Source organism: Somniosus microcephalus, chromosome 13 (assembly GCF_052327205.1).
Source record: "Somniosus microcephalus isolate GS21.2 chromosome 13, FLI_Smic_1.0, whole genome shotgun sequence".
NCBI lineage: Eukaryota > Metazoa > Chordata > Chondrichthyes > Squaliformes > Somniosidae > Somniosus > Somniosus microcephalus.
In genome coordinates this window covers 106,608,702-106,624,286 of record NC_140999.1, presented here as the reverse complement: position 1 = coordinate 106,624,286, position 15,585 = coordinate 106,608,702, and the positions used below count along the sequence as shown (strand labels likewise).

The window sequence follows — 15,585 nt, the reverse complement described above, 5'->3', positions numbered from 1 at the left end:
CCTCACACTCTCTCCCCCCCTCTCCCTCACACTCTCCTCCCCCCCCACACTCTCCCCCCCCTCCCTCACACTCTCCCCCCCTCTCCCTCACACTCTCCCCCCTCTCCCTCACACTCTCCCCCCTCTCCCTCACACTCTCCCCCCCTCTCCCTCACACTCTCCCCCCTCTCCCTCACACTCTCCCCCCTCTCCCTCACACTCTCCCCCCTCTCCCTCACACTCTCCCCCCCTCTCCCTCACACTATCCCCCCCTCTCCCTCACACTCTACCCCCCTCTCCCTCACACTCTCCCCCCTCTCCCTCACACTCTCCCCCCTCTCCCTCACACTCTCCCCCCCTCCTCTCCCTCACACTCCCCCCCCACACTCCCTCCTCCTCTCCCTCACACTCTCCCCCCTCCTCTCCCTCACACTCCCCCCCTCCTCCTCCCTCACACTCCTCCCTCCTCTCCCTCCCCCCTCCTCTCCCTCACACTACCCCCCTCCTCTCCCTCACACTCCCCCCCCTCTCCGTCACAATCCCCCCTGCTCTCCCTCACAATCCCCCCCTCCTCTCCCTCACAATCCCCCCCTCCTCTCCCTCACAACCCCCCCTCCTCTCCCTCACAATCCCCCCCTCCTCTCACTCACACTCCCCCCCCCTCCTCTCCCTCACACTCCCCCCCTCCTCTCCCTCACACTGCCCCCCCCCCAGGCCCGACCGGACTCACCTCGGTAGCACCTGCTGGTGAACAAGGCGGGCCTTTGGACCCGGTTGGCAGACTCCCGTGTCAGATTGAGATCGGGGACAGCCGTTTTAAAAAAAAGCCAGAGCGGGCTCTCGCGGGCAGGCGGCGCATGCGCGGTCAGTGCGGGCGGCGCGAGGCGGCCCGCGGGGAGCAGGCAAGTGCGGCCTGGCGGCCGTTAGCGAGCGGGAAACTTCGGGCGGCCAGCCCGCGCTCCGTCCGCGACACCCTGAAACCTGAGAGGGGGAAGTAGAGAGAGAGAGAGAGAGGGAAGAGGAGAAGGAGAGAGAGAGAGAGGGAAGAGGAGAGAGAGAAGGAGAGGGAGAGAGGGAAGATGAGAAGGAGAGAGAGAGAGAGGGGAGAGAGAGAGAGAAATTTTTTGATTTTAAAAACGCCGGTTTGGGGACGGCGGCGGTTAGGGGATCACTTCATTTCCTACTGTTGCTAAACACAATATAAAACTCAAATAAATTGTTAATTAATACCCTAACGCATAATTCAAATATTTACCTTAGTTCCCTAACACACAGAAAGTGTGGGAAAAAATCGTGAAAAATCAAGATGGCGGCCACTCACCTGGGTTCAGAACGATAAGGCCCGCCCACACACGCACCGATTGGTCGACCGGTCAGGTCACCGAAGCGTAGGATTGGTCAATCGTCAAGTCACTCGACACTCAACTATAGGATGGCACCCGCCGTATGATTGGTCGACCTCGACGTCACAACGGTCGCTAATGAGATGCTAATGAGTGGAACGCTGAACGTTTTTCGGATACCGCGGGCGCGATTTTTGTCCGGCCGAAACGTAAATACGCCTATGACCGGTCCGGAATCGCAAGCTTTCTTTTGAGGCGACGCGCGCGTCGGTACGCTCTATAACTTTCAAACGTATAGAACACAGACAGACAGACAGACATCGGGACAGACAGAAGAGCCGCTTTATATATATAGATATAGATTAGGTCTGTGATCTTACTCATAGCAACATCAGTGGGGGAAGCATGGCATTAGGGCCCCTAGCCTGGGTCTTCAAAACAATAGTAGTCCTTACAGATGCCTGCAGGCCAATGACAACTCAGCATGTGATCACATGTGAATATAATAGGTATTCCTTACAGATGCCTGCGGGCCAACGAGAATTCAATATGCAAATGTTACAGCAACCACTCAGTGTTCTGTCAACAAGCAGCTGCTCTGATGCTAGAAATACGCCCTGTAACAAAATGCCACACCTTGTCCGTTATTTTTTGCTTCTTCTGTCTTTCATTAAACTGCCTTCAGGGTAAACACTTAAAGAAAATCACCCTGTTTGGTTGATATACAACAGCCTGGGAACAGCAGTCACTGGACTGGATGGTAATCTGGCGGAGCGGATAGCCCGCTTATGGAACCCGGACGATATTAAAATAGGATGGAAATCAGGAGGGTTCTACACCTGGCGGGTGATCAGCCCAAACCTCTCCTGCTTATCGGGCACATAGATTGGGACTGAGGTCAGAACATCAGCCCAAACTGCTGGGATAAATATCCAGATGTGTTGCTATTGGAGATAGGAAAGACATCCCCTCAGGATACCCTTCTATCAGCATAACTTTGTCCAGGTCTGTAGATAAAATTGAACAAAGAATGTGTGGGGACAGAGCTCTGAGAATCGATGAGTAGATGGTGAAACGAAGGCAGAAAGGTCATCCGGCAGAGACAGTCAGCTACACTGTCTGTGGGGGGAACAGATACCAAAAAGTCATGGACTGCTTTTAATCTGCCACCAATAATGCTTTCAGACAGGTACCACAGCCACTCCACTGGGTATTGGTAGCTGAGCTGTATCTGTATTTTATGGTGAGACATAAACCTTGGAAACAGCTGATTTATGTTCAGAAAGTCTTCACTGGAGCAGTAAAGACTTTAAAAAAAAATAAGGGTTTGCATCTTAATCACATTTACAGCACCCTGAAAGTCTTTTGTCAGCTTAACGAGGGAAAGCCAGAGTGAATACTCGCAAGCATCAATTCAGATTTGCCAAAATGAGTCTTGTAAGAATGTAGGTTTGAAGACCCCAGGCACAAGCGGCTGAGTGATCCATGGCTTGGCAATGTACACAGAAAGACAATGGCCGCACTGGGAGAGAGTTCTAACCTTGTTGACTGTCTCCCCAACGAGCACCAACATTTTTATTAGTACAATATCACCAACGCCAAAGACTAAGGCAAGAAGCAAGGGGAAAGAAAGCACCCTCCATGGGACAGAAACACACTGCCACAAAGCACATCAAATCACCACTGTAGAGGAAGAATTTATTGTAATCCTGAAGTACAGTTTTAAGGGAGGAAATATTAAGCATTTCTTTCTGGTGGCTTTGACTGCCAGTTGGGCTGAATAATTATAACGAGCCCTCACTGACTTTGTGAAAAGTCTCTGTACCCATATCCTATCCAACAGGCTGAGATTACAGTCATTTTAAACAATTCTTAAAAGACTTTTGGTAAGTCTAAAAATGGTGTGTTAAAAATAAAATCTACGTAATTTACTTACAGCTCAAAGCCTCTTCAGGAAGCCTTGTCAGCCTTCCATTAATTCATGTTGGTGGTATAAACACCCTCAAATGAGGATTACTGTACTCAGGAGTGTCACTAACCTGGAACTGAAAGTAATTTCCTTAGTTTAGGCCACACTGAGCTAACTGAAAAAGGTGAGTGTCTAGAGTAGAGAGGTAATGAAGAAAGAAGAAATAAAAGTCAAGAAATAATATTTAATACAAATTGCTTTTCTATTATGTGTTTCCAAATGCCTTTTAAGTCTTGTGGAAAGGAATGTAGTTCTGTCAAGATAACCTTCTTAAAAGCGTAAAGACAACCAAGAAGTCCATGGGAGTGGTCACTGAGCCGCAGCTGAGGCCATCAGCCCCTGAGCATCATTGCGCAGGTGAATTACACTGACGGCAAAAGTGATCTCACTGCTGCAGAGTGTTAGTCAATGCAATCTTCTGGCCATTTCATTTGACGGAGAAAGCTCCATTTCCCTCGTTTTGGAGCTCCGTATCGCTCCAGTTCCATTCCTGGCACTGCAGACCTCCAGCCAATAAACCCTTGGGTTGTCTTTGGTACGGCAGGAGATGGCTCCACCTACAGAACGGCACAGAGAAATCCAAAATAAGTCTGGAGTCTTGTGACAAAAACATTGCTGGATAAATAGAAATCAAGAGATAAAAACAGAAAATGCTGGAAGCACTCAGCAGGTCAGGCAGCATCTGTGGAGAGAGAGAAAAACAGAGTTAACATTTCGGGCCAATGACCTTTCGCTCTGCAGATGCTGCCTGACCTGCTGAGTATTTCTAGCTTTAGGTGTCTTTTTTCAGATTTTCAGCATCTGCAGTATTTTGCTTTTTCATTAGGAGATCAAGAGATACATTTATAGATAGAGAGAGAGAGATAGAGGGATATAGATAGATGGATACATTAAGAAATCAGAGAGACCAGAGAGAGATGGATAGGTAGATAGGTAAAGATAGACAGATAGGTAAATAGAGAGATAAATAAATAGAGATAGCAACAGACAAATAAATATAGGAATAGATAGTCATAGGCTGGTAAAAATAAATAAATTGGGATAGATAGATACATACATAGATAAGGTAGAAGAGGTATACAGGGACGAGGGCATGGAAGAATGATGATGAGGAGAAGTACTTTGTATTTGTTGCACTGGGGGAATGAGGAGGCAGTGGAAGTTGGTAAGGAGAGAGATGCTAAGTGCATGGGGCTCAGTACAAGATAGGGTGCAGGTGGCAGAGATTTGGATGGGTTCCCTGCCATTGGGCAAAGTGTGGGAGGAGAATGGCAAATTCAAACTCTTTAAAAGATAAACACGCACCATTGATACAAGTGGGCAGCCATTTTTAGCGCCCCCCTCCACCACCACCCTCCACCCACCCCGGTTGTCTGGTGCTTTGTGACCAGCCATTCTTTGTTTCTAGTGAGAGGAAAATGCAGTTTCTCTTTGTGGTTTCACGGATGAGGGATCTTTGGGCGTTCACTGTATTTGATCTGTGCCCATGCAGGGCTGGGAATGTGTCCTTGCATTCAGGTATTGGGGGAAGGGTGCCCCCTATTGCCCCAGTGTAGCATTTTCCCATTTCCCACACCAGCCATCCTGTGGGCTTTCTGAATGAGATGTCATGGGGATCGAAGTTCTGAGGAGTGGGTGGGTGGGGGGGGGATGGGGCAGGGGATGGGAGGATGCTCTGTTCGTTCTCCGTAACTTCAGCAGATGATCTGTGGAAACGTGGGAAAAAATGGCGTAACCATGGAAATTCACCCCCTTGATTTTGTGCCAATTGGTGCTGAATTTGGGAGGGTTTTGCGTTGTGGACCCACTAGAGCAGGCAAAGACTTTCACCTCATCAGTCAGCTGAATTTGGCAGATCAATGCCCAAGGTACTGGTGTCATCAGGCACCCGCTTCCCTGTAGTATTGGGCATGGAGCCTGATGCCTACAATGTGGCTGAGGTGCCCCAATTATGGCGCCAAGGGCAAAAGGGGGCCAGCAGCCTCGGTGCAAGCTGTGTGCCAATCTCAGTAAGCCCCGACCTCAGTGTAAATTAGGCAGCCACCCCATAAAATGGCTGGAGCCTCTGAGTGGCCTTCCAGCTGCTGCCGCCTATTTGGAAAGGCCTACTGGAGGCCATATTGTTCTTTTTTAAACCTGCCCATCACTGTCCGGTGCCGCCACTGGCCTCCTAGTACCCGTAACCCCATGCCTGATGCCCTTGTGCCTCTTTCACCTGCCCTGCGCCTGGTGTTCCTGCTTCCCACTCTTGGAAAACTGCCTAGGGCGCCATGGTAATCAGCAGTCCTTTACTGGCTGCTGGCACCTGGCAGTGTAGTCCTGTCATGCTCGCCATGTCATAAACGACTTGCCCAGAGCGCCACAAAATGATGCAAAGGAGGATGGCCTTGTATTATCTGGTGAGCTCGGCTCATCTGGGCCCGGGTGGCACTGCCCGTGTGGGGTTCGTTCTCAGCCCTGGCGTCATACCACAGTCTGGGACAGTTTTACAGTGGGAAGAATCAACGTGTGTCCAGATCAGAACCTTAAAAAAAATCATTAATGGTATGTGAGCGTTGGTGACAAGGCCGGCATTTGTTGCCCGTCCCTAGTTGCCCTCGAGAAGGTGAGCCGCCTTCTTGAACCACTGCAGTCTGTGTGGTGAAGGTGCTTCGAGGGAGTTCCAGGATTTTGACCCTGCAACCATGACAGAACTGCCTTTTACAGGAGGTGTGGATGAGGAAGCCATAATCCGAGTGACATAAAGAAATTGTGCACAGAAGCATGGGACATTCCAACCGAGTAAGGATCTACCATAACCAGAACTCATTGATAGAATGAAAAGCATTCCAACCTTGATGTACTTGCTGATGGGAGAGGCAGGGCGAACCTTCAGGTGATCAGGAGTCTGTAACCTGCATTTGTTTCTCAATTTTTCCTGTTCAGCCTCAATCTAAAAGGAAAATAAATAGTGTTCATTGCAATTAGAGGCTTGCTGGATTTAAACACAAGTGACACCATTTGTGCACTCAGGGCTAAATCAGACGCACGAGGCTAGTTTCACCAGTTTTCACCCTTCTCCTCTTGCACTTTGTTGGGTTTCAGTTCCTTGGTTGTCCTCACCTACGTGGGCCCTACTCCATGTCTGAGCCTAGAGAGCATGTTGGCAGCTTGTGCAGCTACAGAGGGCATCAGAGCACAGTCCAATCCTGATGACCACGCACACACACATGTGCAGGAGGTTAATGGATGGATATCGAAAGTGGGGAAACCCGGATGAGTTTCCTGTTCCTAGTCCATGGGGAGCTGAGACCAACTGTCGCAACCTGGCTGCTGCCAGAGCTGGGATCACAGCATGGACCAATCGGAGTTGGGATCACAGCACGGACCAATCGGAGCTGGGATCACAGCACGGACCAATCGGAGTTGGGATCACAGCACGGACCAATCGGAGCTGGGATCACAGCACGGACCAATCGGAGCTGGGATCACAGCACGGACCAATCGGAGCTGGGATCACAGCACGGACCAATCGGAGTTGGGGTCACAGCACGGACCAATCGGAGCTGGGATCACAGCACGGACCAATCGGAGCTGGGATCACAGCACGGACCAATCGGAGTTGGGATCACAGCACGGACCAATCGGAGCTGGGATCACAGCACGGACCAATCGGAGCTGGGATCACAGCACGGACCAATCGGAGCTGGGATCACAGCACGGACCAATCGGAGCTGGGATCACAGCACGGACCAATCGGAGCTGGGATCACAGCACGGACCAATCGGAGCTGGGATCACAGCACGGACCAATCGGAGCTGGGATCACAGCACGGACCAATCGGAGCTGGGATCACAGCACGGACCAATCGGAGCTGGGATCACAGCACGGACCAATCGGAGCTGGGATCACAGCACGGACCAATCGGAGCTGGGATCACAGCACGGACCAATCGGAGTTGGGATCACAGCACGGACCAATCGGAGCTGGGGTCACAGCACGGACCAATCGGAGCTGGGATCACAGCACGGACCAATCGGAGCTGGGATCACAGCACGGACCAATCGGAGCTGGGATCTCAGCACGGACCAATCGGAGCTGGGATCTCAGCACGGACCAATCGGAGCTGGGATCACAGCACGGACCAATCGGAGCTGGGATTACAGCACGGACCAATCGAAGCTGGGATCACAGCCATTCGAATGTTGGTATCTATGGTACGTAACCACATGCAGGTACAAGTAAGTGTTAGGAACATAGGAACAGGAGGAGGCCATTCAGCCCTTCAAGTCAGCTCTGCCATTCAATTGGACCATGGCTAATCTGTATCTTAACTCCATTTACCCGCCTTGGTACCATATCTCTTAACACCCTTGCCTAGCAAAAATACATCAATTTCAGTTGCGAAATTTGCATTTGACGCCCGCCCCCCCACCAGCCTCAACAGCTTTTTGAAGTAGAGAGATCCAGATTTCCAAGATTTCCATGACCCTTTCTGTGAAGAAGTGCTTCTTGACATCACTTTATGTAGTGATTTCACAAGATCGCATGTTAATGGCCCCATTTTAACTCACCTGCCCAGAGGCCCCCCCATTGTAGCATCCAATTGTTTCTTAAATGATCCCAGGCTTTTCACCTCCAATGCTCCATTTGGTAGTTGGAACAATCAACCAGTAGGTAACACATGTCCAGATCAGAACACTCTTGTGTGAAGAAGAATTTCTGAAAATCGTCCTAAAATGACCCCTCACTAGTTTGAACCTGCGCCCCCTTGTTCCACTCTTGTAGTTTAATTTAAAGAAATATTCTGAGTTAATTTATTTTATATTCTTAAAATGTCTGTGTATCTCCTCTTACATCACCTCTTTGACATCTCCCTTCCAGGCTGAAAAGCTCAAGTTTCTTGTCATAACTCGGAGCCTTGACACTGGGGACCAGACTCTTCTCTGCACTTGACATAAGTTCAAATTTATGCCGTGAGCTGTTAGTTTTTAATAAACACAGAACTCCTTCAATGTCTAGTTCTCCCTTGACCCGCACCCTTAGAAACTAGCTTCAAAGTGAATGCTTCCTCACTCAGAGGGCTCGCTACTATTTATAGGGCACTATTCCTTAAAAAAAACTATCAAACAATTCTGCGGAGGTTATGTTGTCTGAGTATTTAATGGCAACAGGATATCGTGGTATGAGGTACGAATTGGCTAGGATGGATTGGGGAACGTTACTTAAAGGGTTGATGGTGGATAGGCAACGGCAAACATTTAAAGATCGCATGGATGAACTACAGAATTTGTTCATCCCTGCTTGGCATAAAAATAAAACAAAAAGGTGACTCAACCGTGGCTAACAAGAGAAATTAGGGATAGCATAAGATCCAAGGAGAGGACATATAATTTGGCGAGAAAAAGCAGCAAACCTGAGGATTGGGAGCAGTTTAGGATTCAGCAAAGGAGGACAAAGGGATTAATTAAGAGGGGGGAAATAGATTATGAGAGTAAGCTTGCAAGGAACATAAAAACTGACTGTAAACGCTTCTATAGATATGTGAAGAGAAAAAGATTGGTGAAGTCAAGCGTAGGTCCCTTGCAGTCAGAATCAGGGGAATTTATAATGGGGAACAAAGAAATGGTAGACCAATTAAATACATACTTTGGTTCTGCCTTCACAAAGGAGGACACAAATAGCCTCCCAGAGACGTCAGGGAACATAGGGTCTAATGAGAGGGAGGAATTAAATGAAATCAGTATTTGTAGGGAAATGGTGTTAGGGAAATTGACGGGATTGAAGGCCGATAAATCCCCAGGGCCTGATAATCTACATCCTAGGGTACTTAAGGAAGTGGTCCTAGAAATAGTAGATGCATTGCTGGTCATCTTCCAAAATTCTATCGACTCTGAAACAGTTCCCATGGATTGGAGGATAGCTAATGTAATCCCACTAGTTAAAAAAGGTGGTAGAGAGAAAACGGGGAATTATAGACCGGTAAGTCTGACATTGGTAGTGGAGAAAATGCTAGAGTCCATTATAAAAGAAGTAATAGCGGAGCATTTGGAAAACAGTGACAGGATCGGACAAATTCAGCATGGATTTACAAAAGGTAAATCATGCTTGACTAATCTACTGGAACTTTTTGAGGATGTAACTGGTAGAATAGATAAGGGAGAACCAGTGGATGTGGTGTATTTGGACTTTCAGAAGGCTTTCGATAAGGTCCCGCATAAGAGATTAGTGTGCAAAGTTAAAGCACATGGGATTGGGGGTAAGGTACTGACTTGGATAGAGAACTGGTTGGCAGACAGGGAGCAAAGAGTTGGAATAAACGGGTCTTTTTCCGAGTGGCAGGCAGTGACTAGTGGGGTACCGCAGGGATCGGTGCTAGGACCCCAGCTATTCACAATATATATAAATGATCTAGACGAGGGAACTAGATGTAATGGCCCAGAAATTCGGGTCCCAACGCGTGAGTACGCACGGGGTACTCATGCGTAGGCCCAACGAAAGTGCCGGTTTCGTGCATGCACTGCGCATGCGCGGGAAACCGGCACTTCCGTTCCCCTGAAAGAAGGGGTTCAGAAGTTGAATGCATGCGCCAGAGAGGCAGCGCGTGCGCATTGAACTTATGTTTTTTTCCAGGTTTCTCCGGGAAGGTAAGTCTCCTGAAGTTAGACATGTAAAAAGCAGGCGCTAGGCCTGCTTTTAACAAGGTAAGTGGTGAATTAATTAAAATTAAAACATTTTTTCCACAGGTTTATTATTTTTAAATACTTTAAAGAAAAGTAAGTTTATTTTTAGCCCCGTTAGAAAATGTAATTAATTTTTTCAAAAATTTAAATTATTGTTTAAAATAGTTAGTTTATGTAATTTATAGTTTATTTTAAAAATGTGATTAAAAAAAAAATTATTTGAGGTTTTAGTGATGTTTTGGGGCTGATAGTATTTATAGGTTTGACAGCTCTTCCTGTCAAACTTATGAATGAAGCATTCCATGCTACCATTGGCTCTCCATGGCTCATGTGATCCCAGGGGATGCATCAAACTAACTGCACCCCTGGGATAAGCAAGCACTGCGCGCCGGCAGTTGGAGGAGGCCCAGGATCGGAATCCCATGCGAGCCCACAGCTCAATGGCCGGCGCGCTAGTTAAGTGCAGGTCGGAGGCTTGCACCAGCGGGAATTTCTGGGCCATTATCTCCAAGTTTGCAAATGACACAAAGCTGGGTGGGCGTGTGTGCTGTGAGGAGGATGCAGAGAAACTCCAGTATGATTTGAACAGGTTGGGTGATTGGGCAGATGCATGGCAAATGCAGTATAATGTAGATAAATGCGAGGTTATCCGCTTCGGTGGCAAAAACAGGAAGACAGATTATTATCTGAATGGCAATAGATTGGGAAAAGGGGAAGTGCAACGAGACCTGGGTGACCTTGTGCACCAGTCGCTGAAGGTAAGCATGCAGGTGCAGCAGGCGGTTAAGAAGGCAAATGGCATGTTGGCCTTCATAGCGAGAGGATTCGAGTACAGGAGCAAGGATGTCTTGCTGCAGTTTTACAGGGCCTTGGTGAGACCACACCTTGTGTATTGTGTGCAGTTTTGGTCACCCTATCTGAGGAAGGATGTTCTTGCCATGGAGAGAGTGCAGCGAAGATTCACCAGACTTATACCTGGGATGGCAACAATGACGTATGAGGAGAGATTGGGTCTATTCAGCTTATATTCACTAGAGTTTAGAAGAGTGAGGGGATCTCATTGAAACTTATAAAATTCTAACAGGGCTAGACAGACTAGATGGAGGAAGGATGTTCCCGATGGCGGGGGAGTCCAGAACCAGGGGTCACAGTCTAAGGATAAGGGGTAAGCCATTTAGGACTAAGATGAGGAGGAATTTCTTCACCCAGAGAGTGGTGAACGTGTGGAATTCTCTACCACACAAGGCAGTTGAGGCCAATTCATTAAGTATATTCAAAAAGGAGTTAGATATATTTCTTAAGGCTAAAGGGATCAAGGGATATGGGGAGAAGGCAGGGACAGGGTACTGAGTTTGGATGATCAGCCATGATCTCATTAAATGGCGGAACATGCTCAAGGGGCCAAATGGCCTACTCCTGCTCCTATCTTCTATGTTTCTATCTTGCCCACCAGCAGCCTGCATGGGGAAATCGTGAGGGCACTGATGGTAGGCAAGGATTCCCCATCCCCTGCCCATTTATAGCCAGAAAATGGCCCCATACAGTGTCACTCTAAGACACTTCAATCCCCTTCTCCCTCCACCTCCAACCCCCCAACCCCCAGTTTGCTCCCCTCTCCTGATGGTGCCGACTCCTGCTGGGGTACAGCTCCATCCTTCAAGTGTGAGTCTAGACAATAAGGGGGAGAAATTCGGTATAGCCCTGTTTGGGGCGCCGCTATCGGCCGTGCGCAAAATTTAGCGCCTGGCGCTAATTATAGCCATCGACTGCAAACTTGGCTTTTATCGCCCCCTGGAGGTGATTGGAACGCTAAATCAGGCGCTGCACACCTCTCTTAAGGCGCTAAGACTGAGGAGCGATGTGCTACCTCAGAGGGCGGGCGCAGCGCAGGTGCTGTCGGTTAGCAATTGAACACAGACACACTGGCGCCGGTCAGTTCTTAAAGGGGAGGGTCAATCTTGCTCTGCAGCCACACCCTGCTCATTGGAGCCTTGAATCTCGGCCTGGGCAGACCTGTGGCTAAATCTTGCAGCCAAGGACTATGGAAAGGGCCAGGGAGCGAGCACAGCACTTCTGCGAGCGGGCCTTGGAGGCTCTGGTTGGCGCAGTGGAGCGCAGAAGATCTATACTGTACCCAGAGAGTGGCAGGAGGCCTTTGCCACGCGAGTACAGAAGAGTGTGGAGGGAGGTGGCTCAGAGAGTCTCCTCAAGCAGCATGGTGCCCAGGACCCATATCCAATGTAGGAAAAAGTTCAAGGACCTCACTCGGGTCATCAGGGTGAGTGCCTTTTTTTCAAATCCTCTCCATCCCTCCATCTCAACCTCACTTTATGGCCAGAGGGTCTTAAAAGCCCCAATGCCCAACACTCATCCAACACCTATGGCCCTTTCATGAAACACACACGCACATTCCACACTTTGCATACAGTAAGGGCTATTCAACTATGGGAGGCACATCAGGCAAGACCATGGCTGCACACAGTAAGGGCTATTCAACTATGGGAGGCACATCAGGCAAGACCATGGCTGCATACAGTAAGGGCTATTCAACTATGGGAGGCACATCAGGCAAGACCATGGCTGCATACAGTAAGGGCTATTCAACTATGGGAGGCATTTCAGGCAAGACCATGGTGGCATACAGCAAGGGCTATTCAACTACGGGAGGCATTTCAGGCAAAACCATGGCTGTATATTTACTCAGACGCCATCCTTTTTCTTGCAGGCCAAACTATCTCATAATAAGAGACAGCAGCAATGGACGGGTGGAGGGCGGCCTCAGCTGCAACCTCTCAGCGATCTTGAGGTGCGCGTCCAGAGGATTGTGGCAAGCCGGGTGATTGGTCCCGTCGCCACTGGAGACGCCGACCCCGTTCTGGACAGCAATGGTAAGGTCATCACCTTTTTGTCCTCTCTCCTTCCACTTGTTCCTCACAACACCAGCCTTTGACACTTTCTATCCAAATTACTAAATTGCTGCACTCATGCCTCCCTTGCTGCCACCCTGTCCTCACGCTAAAGCCACTCTTGTACCTCCCTGCTTTCAGATGGTGATTCACCAGGTGAGGAGACGGGCCCTCAAGCTGCCAGTGGGAGTGAAGCTGAAGGCAAGGAGGAAGAGGAAGCCGGACCATCAGCGCCACCCTCTACCAAGGCAGCCCATGCCCACACTGGGAACACGTCTTCCCTGGAGTGGAGCAGGGGGGAATGGTCTGATGAGGGTGAAGCTCCAGAACCCAGCAGGCTGCAGCAACGCGATGGGGGTAGGGAAGCTCGGGGGCCTTCTCCCCGGAGGGAGAGTATGCCATCGAGTCCTACTGCACTGGACGCTGAGGAGGAGCGGGTCCTCGCTGAAATGAGCGCCCAGGCAGAGCACAGGCACACTGAGCTCATGGCTGCAGTGGCAAGGGTGCCCGAATCCATTGAATCACTGGCAAGGAGTGTGGAGGACTTCGCTGTAGCACATGCTTAGTGCTGCAATGCAGTCACTGGCTGCTCTCATGCAGACTCAGATTGAGGCCACATGAGCACTGACTGCTGCCACCCTCCCTGGATTGGGCACATTTCCCCGGGGCTCTCACCACGCCGCAGCAGGCCAGCAATCTGAGGTCCAGCAGATTGCTCCGGATGCCGAAGTGCTGCCCCGTAGGAGTGCCAGTGTGTCGGTCGAGCAGGGAGTTGCTGTCCTCTCTCAAGATGACAGCATTCCTGCTGCCACCATTGGCACTTCTCCACTGCAGTTGCCACCACCTGTAGGACAGACTGCTGCTGCCCATGCAGAGTTGGTGCAGTCTGCAGCCGTCCTTCAAGGGCATCTGCAGTCTCAGGTTGTGACAATCAGCAGCCTTCCACCAGCCTTGCTCCAGCCACTGGGGTCCTGTTACGGAGGAGCTGCAGGGTGGGAAGGGGGAATTTCGCAAGGGAAGGAGATCACCCTCGAAGGGCAAAAAGTAGGCGGTGTGACAAATGTTGTTCATTGTTTTATTAAAGGCCGAGGTTCGTGGTCAAATTTTTAAAACTGTTTTAGACATTGTCTCCAGGTTGTGAGAGCCAGTTATGTTAATAACTTTTTTTTGGTGCTTCTTTCTATTAGTTTGTCATGCGGAAATGAGACACACAAGAGTGTGTCAAATAAAGAAGTGTCTGTCTTCAAAATGTACATGCTTGGTCTTTGCAATTATTGTTGCCTTGACCGGCTTAGGGGTTGCAGGATGGTTTAATTCAGGTTGTTTGCATGGCAGAAGCCATTTCCTCAGACGGGGCGTAGAAGCGACTTGCTATGAGCCTTTGACGAACGGCCCTTCCACTTTGTACATTGTGTGCCTCCCTCCCGCCTTGGTGCTGCTGATGATCATCCTCCTCATCTTCCTCCTCTTCTTCCTCCTCCTCCTCTGGTGGTGCTCCAATGCCTGGTGGCATTGGCTGGGTCCTGAGGATTGCAAGGTTATGCAGCATGCAGCACACAACAACGAAGTGGGAGACTCGCTCAGGCGAGTACTGAAGGGCTCCTCTAGAATGGCCCAGACAGCGGAACCGTTGCTTGAGCACGCCGATTGTGTGCTCAACGATGTTCCTGGTAGCTTGATGACTCTTGTTGTATTGCAGCTCAGCAGGGGTGTTGGGCGTACGGAGTGGTGTCATCAGCCAGGTGCACAGAGGATATCCCTTGTCCCTGAGAAGCCAACCACCTGGGTGATGCGGTGCCTGGAAAAGGTCTGCCACAGAAGTCTGGCGCAGGATGAAGGCATCGTGGCTGCTGCCAGGAAAGTGGGCATTGACAGCGAGTATCAGCTGTCTGTGGTCACAGACTAACTGAACGTTTAAGGAATGGAAGCCCTTTCGGTTGCGGAAATCCTCGGCATTCTCATGCGGCGCATGCAAAGCTACATGCGTGCATTCAATGGCGCCCTGCACCATGGGGAAGCCCGCTATCATCGCAAAGCCCATTGCGCGTTCTTGCTGCTTGTCCAGGGTCATGGGGAAAGAGGTGTACTCTCGTCTCCTTTTAAAGAGGGCATTTGTGACCTGATGGATGCAGCAATGCATCGCGAACTGGGAGATTTTGGCGATGTCCCCAGTAGCTGATTGAAATGAGCTGGTGGCATAAAAGTTGAGAGCCACTGTTATCTTCACTGCCACCGATAGAGACGTCCTGCTCCTCAGTTGAGGCTGCAGATCTGGCTGAAGCAGGTGGCAGAGCTCAATGACCACCTCCTTGCTGAAGCGCAGCCTTCGCAAACACTGCTCCTCAGACATATTAATGTAGGAGAACTGTTGGCGAAAAACCCTGGGAGGGTAAGGTCTCCTGTACAGAGGCCTGTTGGCCCTCCTCCATCTGGCCATGATTGCCACTCTCTCTCTGTGTCTCTGTCCCCTCCGAATGTGATGGAGAAGGACGACGTTCCCATCCATTGCAGCCCTCATAGTATCTGGGCAATCAAAGTTATGAAGGTCAAAAACCAAAGTACCTGCAAGGTTATGGTCAGAAGCCAAAACTGCCTCAGACACCGTTGACTCAATGCAGAAGTCTCTCTTTCTCTCTCTCAAAATCTCTCTCTCTCTCAGAACGAGTGGTGCAAAAATGGCTACCACACAAAAGCCAGGAAGAGGCCCCCTTTAAATAGCGCCCCCC

At 49.8% G+C, this 15,585-nt stretch overlaps 1 protein-coding gene across 1 annotated transcript in view; it reads right to left on the bottom strand.

The window, feature by feature from the left end:
- Positions 1-3,461: 3,461 nt before the first annotated feature.
- LOC147108528 (ciliary microtubule inner protein 1-like) overlaps positions 3,462-15,585 on the bottom strand; it is a 96,966-nt gene continuing 84,842 nt past the window's right edge. The window contains exons 3-4 of the mRNA XM_086006042.1: positions 6,125-6,223; positions 3,462-3,848 (exon numbers count right to left, since the gene is read on the bottom strand). Coding sequence (XP_085862168.1) covers positions 3,693-3,848; positions 6,125-6,223 — 255 coding nt within the window. The 3' untranslated portion in view covers positions 3,462-3,692. The remainder of the gene's footprint in view (positions 3,849-6,124; positions 6,224-15,585) is intronic.